This window comes from Pituophis catenifer, unplaced genomic scaffold, assembly GCF_029215685.1.
Source record: "Pituophis catenifer annectens isolate HBS135680 unplaced genomic scaffold, rPitCat1.0.hap2 SCAF_8, whole genome shotgun sequence".
Taxonomy (NCBI): domain Eukaryota; kingdom Metazoa; phylum Chordata; class Lepidosauria; order Squamata; family Colubridae; genus Pituophis; species Pituophis catenifer.
The window spans coordinates 55977763-55983762 of record NW_027256888.1 but is presented as its reverse complement, the minus strand read 5'-3'; the positions used below and the strand labels follow the sequence as shown (position 1 = coordinate 55983762).

Below are 6000 nucleotides of genomic sequence, written 5' to 3'. Positions count from 1 at the left end.
ACTCTCCTCGGGCTCGGCTTAGCGCTATCATGGCGGCAGCAACCGGAGCGAGCAGGAAGCGATGGACGAGCTAACCGTGGCGACTGCAGAGTGAAGTAGCTGCACGGAGGGGAAAAACAAAAACCCAAAAAACTTTCAGGCGTCTTCCCCCTCCCATAAAGCGGAACCTCCCGCTTGGTTTCCATCCAATTCAGGTCGGCATAGCGCCAGTCTGGTGGCGGAGAAACGAAAGAAGACATCTATCTCCATGCCTGGATCAGCCGCCGGGCATTAGAAGGCGCGTCTCCCTGCCCTTTGGCCCCGATCGTCCCGGGAGCGGAGAGCTCGGCTGGGTGAGTGCGAACTTCCCAGCTGGCCCGACTTCGTCCTTGCACCTGTGACTGCGCGCGCGAGGGGCAAGAAGCAGGGAGAGCGCTTGCTCCTACCGGAGCTGCTGAAAGACAAGGACAGCAGCAGAGGCTGGAGAATAGCCCCGGGGAAGGTGCTGCCTCTTCAGATCTACAATATCTTTTTTTTTTTTAAAAAAAAAATAAGAACAGTCTTTTAGGAAACCATTTTTTCCCACCTTCTCCCTCTCGGGCGCGAGCAAGTTGAACATTTGCAGCGAGGAGGAGCTTACCTGTGTGGTGTGGTTGCTCCTGGTTTTATTGAGGGAGAGAGGGAGGCGTGTGCTTCAAGAAGGGAGCAGAGTTTTATAGCCAGGTAGATGGCAGGCTTGTAGATATTGTTTAACAAAATGCCCTGTATGCTTAACTGTTGTCTTTCTGGAATGACCTTCTTTCAACAGACCATTGCCCAGGCCCTGCCACTGAGTGAAGAAAAGGAGGAGTCGCGACTCGAGTTTGCTGCGCTGCCTTTCAAGGTGCTTTAAGAACTGGACCTGAAGATCCAGGCTAGAGTGGCTGTTCTGTGTTTCTGGAAGTGAACTAACTATGGCTAGTGAAGAAAGGCAGAGCTCTTCCTCGCCGTCAACGGGGGATGATAAAGGAGGAGGCCGCGGCGAAGGTGGTGGTGGTACTACTGGGCAAGGAAAAGATGGAAGCTCAGCTGAAAAGCAGTCTTTGAATCCAGGCATCCCTATCCGGGGTATCAGGATGAAATTTGCTGTTCTGACAGGATTGGTGGAAGTTGGGGAAGTATCCAACAGGGATATTGTAGAAACTGTGTTCAATCTGGTGAGTCACTTATCTTTCTTTTTTTTCCTCTCCAAATGAAGAAAAGCATATGATGATGAAATAATGTACATTCTCCCCGTGTTCATATTACTGTGGTTAAACACAAATGTTCACACTTGGCCATTTATACCAGGGTGGTGAGTCTAGCAAGCTGCTGCATTTTCCTGGAAGAAAAGCCAACTAACTCACTTAAGGTTGTGTTGCTTTTTTTCCCTCATAGTTTTTATTTTTGCTTGAATTTTCTGGGACTTTGTTTCAAATTCTTGCTGTCAAACAACTTTTCTGCCACTTGTAACTTTATAAATGTATAATGAAAGCACAAGGTGGATGTTAAAATTTACACCCTAAAACATGCTATTTTATCTGTTTGTAATATTGGTCTAATATATCCTATTGTAAGTTTGTAATTGATGGCTCTGCAGATGTATAGATATATCTATAGGAGGAGTGTCAAACTGGTGGGCCACGGGCTGAATGTATCAGGTGCAGGCCACACCTACCCCAGCTCCGCGAAGGGAAAAATGTCACAATATGTCATGTGACAGCAACGTGACACCGCAAGTTTGACACCCGTGATCTATAGGATATATAATTATTTGTACTGCAGACCCTCAACTTCTTGTATTCTCAAATTTTCCTAAGTGAAAGTTCTCTTAGAAAAGGGTTTAGGCTGATTAATATTAAACACACATATTAGGCTTTGAGGAAATATGACATTAGATTTGAGTATTACAGTCTGGTGGTAGAGAACAGTAATTATATGATAATCTGGGCAATATATATTGCATGATCTTTAGAATGTGAGAATAATTACTTCCTCTGGCTCAGTCAGAATTAATGATTGGCCTGACTTTTAAGACCATGTCTTGCATCTGAAATGGTCTTAAAAGCTGAAATAAAACTGGGTACACAATATGCACCATTTCACATTCCACATGAGATCTTTGCTTAAAAGTTATAGCCTACATTTTCACAAAGTTCTACTTGAATTTGATATAACTTGTTTTAGATAAAATCTGAAATGTTTACTTAAATTTAGACTCTGCAATGTAAATAAGAGAAAGAACATTCCTAATTTAATAAAACATGTAGTAAAAGTATAAAAAGAGAAAATTTTGCGTTGTTTTATTCCTGATATATTTATAATAGTTCTTTACTTTGAAGTGTGAGTTAGAGGTTATGTATGTATATTCATTTAATCCCTAAGTATTTGCTAGAAGTAAGCTGCAGAAATAGAAGATTTGTCAAGATTAATTGTGGCCTAGCTTTATTATGCCATAAACATAAAGTGATTATTCTAGTCTATATATATTGCATTGTCTCCATTGTCTTTAACTAGTGGATTTTTGACTTAAAAATCCAAAATATTATCACTTTTTTCTATAGCAGTAGCAGAAGACCTCACACATTAATTCCTGGGTTCAGAAAGTATTTGACAGTCATATTTTTTATGCTTATGAATATATAAAAGTTTGTTGAACTCTCTAGAGCATTGCAGCATTTTGTACACAGTATTGCAAGTGTATAGTGTATCAGCAATTTGTATCAGCAATTTAGTATATTTTATTTCAGTCTATATGAAAACAATTATAAGTCATATTAGCAATATGAGTTTTGTTAAAAATGATTTAAATTGAATTATATTATATGCAGAAACTAAATATAAAATTTCCCCCGCCCTTTCCCATTAGAGTATTCCAAGGTGTACCTTACAGTGAACTGGATTTTTGTCAATGTTTGCCTGGCATATTTCTATATGTGAATAGACTATATAAATTGGATGCAGCTAGAAATATTTGGGAGGACTTAGAGTGGGAAATGTTGTCCAGTATGATTGTCTTTTCTTTTGTGAAATGGTAGACATTTTTTAGGGTCAAACATAGTGTTTTGGGAGGTGGATAATACGCAGGACTTGAAGCAAAGAAACAGTTTCATTGCACATATTCTACCCAATCCCATCTCCATCTGGCATCTTCCATCTAGAATACTTTGACATTAGTCTGGATATAAGTTTAGACGTGTTCTCTAGGAATTCAGGTATAGATGTGTTTTATTACTACTGAGAAATAATGTAATGTGTAATGCTACAGTTGGACTTCAGTTTGAGAAGTACAATATACTCTTTCCACAAGCCAATGCTTTCCTTCCTCATAAGGAAAATACATTCATTTCTATGAGTCACGACTGTTTATTTTTTAAACAATCATATTTAATAGTGAAAATTTCTGAAGCATTTATTTTAACTATTTAAGATAAATAGTTTGCCAAATGGACAGGGCTCATATACCGTCCCTTTCCTGCCACTGAATATGTTCCCTATCTTGTGCAGTGTGATGTGACTCTTGGTCATGTTCTGATTCAGATACCATGGTTCCTCTATTAGAGCTTTAGTATAAAAACACTCTTATTAGGGCAGAACACTAGAGAAACTTTTGACTTGAGAAGCTAGAAAAAAATGGTTTACTATCTCCCCATAGCATCTTATTAAAAATTGGAATTTTCAGTTGTGGAAAGTCCAGGAAAATTTTGGCAACACAAACACACACTATGAAAAAAAGAGAATCAGGTTTGTATATACTGGGACAATAACCACTGAGGGATTACAGCCATTCTAATATACCAATCCCCGTATTTGGTGATGGATAAATGGCTGAGAAACATTTTCATGGTGGGGGTGGCCTGCTCCCTTGTTACTCTGACAAATCAAGCAGATAAAAGTATGAAGTTCTGAGTGTTACATTTGCACTTGGTAGCTGTTCACTAGAACACTCAACATGAGGTCCAAAGAGGTGTCTAGGAAAGTGAAAGAGGCCATCATTAGGCTAAAAAAGCAAAGTCTGTGAGAGAGAGCGCAAAAACACTGGGAATAGCCAGAACAATATTTTGAAACTTTCTTAAAAAGAAGGAATTAACTAGCAGGCTCAACAACACCAAAAGGCCTGGAAAGTCCTGAAAGATAACTAAAGTGGATGACTACAGAATTCTGCCATTGGGTAAGAAAAACTCTTTCACAACATCTAGCTCAAGAACACTCTTGAGGTAGATGTGTCATTGTTAAAGTTTACAGCCAAGAGACGGAGTCATGAATGTAAATACAGAGGCTTTATAACAAGGCGCAAACTCTGGCCATGCTCAGGAACAGGAAGGCCAGATTAGACTTTGTCAGAAAACACCTTAAGAAGCCTTCCCACTTCTGGAATAGATTCTTTTGACTGATGATACCAAGATTAACTTGTACTATAAAGATGAAAAAAATATGGAGAAGGAAAGGAGCAGCTCATGATCCGAGCACACTATATCATCTGTCAAACATGGCAGAGACAGTGTTATACATGGGCATGTATGGCTGCCAGTGGACCTGGGTCACTGGCGTTTATTGATGACCTGGCTGCTGATAAAAGTAGCAGGATGAATTCTGAAGGGTATAGGACTACACTCTCTGCTCAGATTCAACCAAATGCTGCAAAACTGATAGGATGCCCCTTCATATTGCAGATGGATAATGACCTAAAACATACAACAAAAGCAACCAAGAGTTCCTCAAGGCACAGAAATGGGATATTCTTCACTGGCCAAGTCAGTCACCTGATCTCAGCCCAATAGAGCACGTTGTTACTTATTGAAGACAAGACTGAAAGCAGAAAGACCTACAAACAAGCAACAGCTGAAGGCAGCTGCAGTAAAAAGCAGGCAAAGCATCTCAAAGGAGGAAATTCAGCATTGAGGCTAGTCCACGAGTTCTAGACTTCAGGCAGTCATTGAGTGCAAAGGATTTTCATCCAAGTATTAAAAACAATACTTATATTTATAATTCTGTTTGTCCATCATTTATGAGCCATCAAAAATGCGGTTGGGTGTATTAAAATAGTTGTAATTCCTTCAATGGTTAATGCTGTACTTTTTTCAAACCTCTTAAATTAAAGTTGAGAGTCTTCACTCACATCTTGAGTGTTTCATTTTAGATTCAGTGTGATGGTAGCTCAAATATCAAAAAATGTATCATTGTTCCAATACACACAAACCAGACTGTGTGTGTATGTTTGTATCTACTAGTAGCCAAGGCGAAGCTAAAGCTACCATGTTTCCACAAAAATAAGACATCCCCTGATAATAAGCCCAATCGAGCTTTTGAGCACATGGCAATAAGGCCAAGTGCTTATTTCAGGGTTCAAAAAAATATAAGACACGGTCTTATTTTCAGGGAAACACGGTAATAGTTTAGTCAAATATTTGGACCCTTCAGAGATAATTTTGCTTGGCTAGTAAATTATGTAACACCACAAACTAATACAATAAGAGTTAAGAGACAGGAATGTTAAGAGGAGCCAAAGCAGACATCAGATTCACTAAAAAAAAAAATCCACAAAAAACAGTTTTCCAACAAGGAAGTTTAAGTTTCCTGTTGTAGAGCTGACTGAACTTAATGAGAAGTGTAAATATCTCTTACAGAACTGTGCTGACCTCCACTGTTAACACTGTTATTTTAGTATATGATTTAGTGCTTGGTACTTTCCCAAAGAGAGTCTCTGGCTCTTTTCTACCGAATTCAGTGGCCACCTGCACTGAATCCTACCTATCATTCATAGGTGACTAATGACTGTTTGCCTCTTGAATTGCAAGCTGGGAGACCTCTAAAGTTTTACTCTTCAACCTCAGAGAACTCCATAACAGGTTGTGCATGGAAGATACCAATTTTCTATATAATTTTCTTGTAACCTATCAAATTAATTTGAAATGCCTAACCAGTTCTGTTGTTTTATGAGGCTTTAGAAAAATGCTTCCCAAAATTTTTCCTTCATTACCCAAAAACACTTATCAGAAAGTC

General features: G+C 39.0%; 1 protein-coding gene across 2 annotated transcripts in view; it reads left to right on the top strand.

Annotated features, from left to right (window-relative positions):
- Nucleotides 1-799: 799 nt before the first annotated feature.
- LRBA (LPS responsive beige-like anchor protein) overlaps nucleotides 800-6000 on the top strand; it is a 369838-nt gene continuing 364637 nt past the window's right edge. For both annotated transcript variants that reach the window (XM_070948936.1, XM_070948937.1), the window contains exon 1: nucleotides 800-1175. In XM_070948936.1, the coding sequence (XP_070805037.1) occupies nucleotides 933-1175 (243 nt within the window). In that variant the 5' untranslated portion in view covers nucleotides 800-932. The remainder of the gene's footprint in view (nucleotides 1176-6000) is intronic.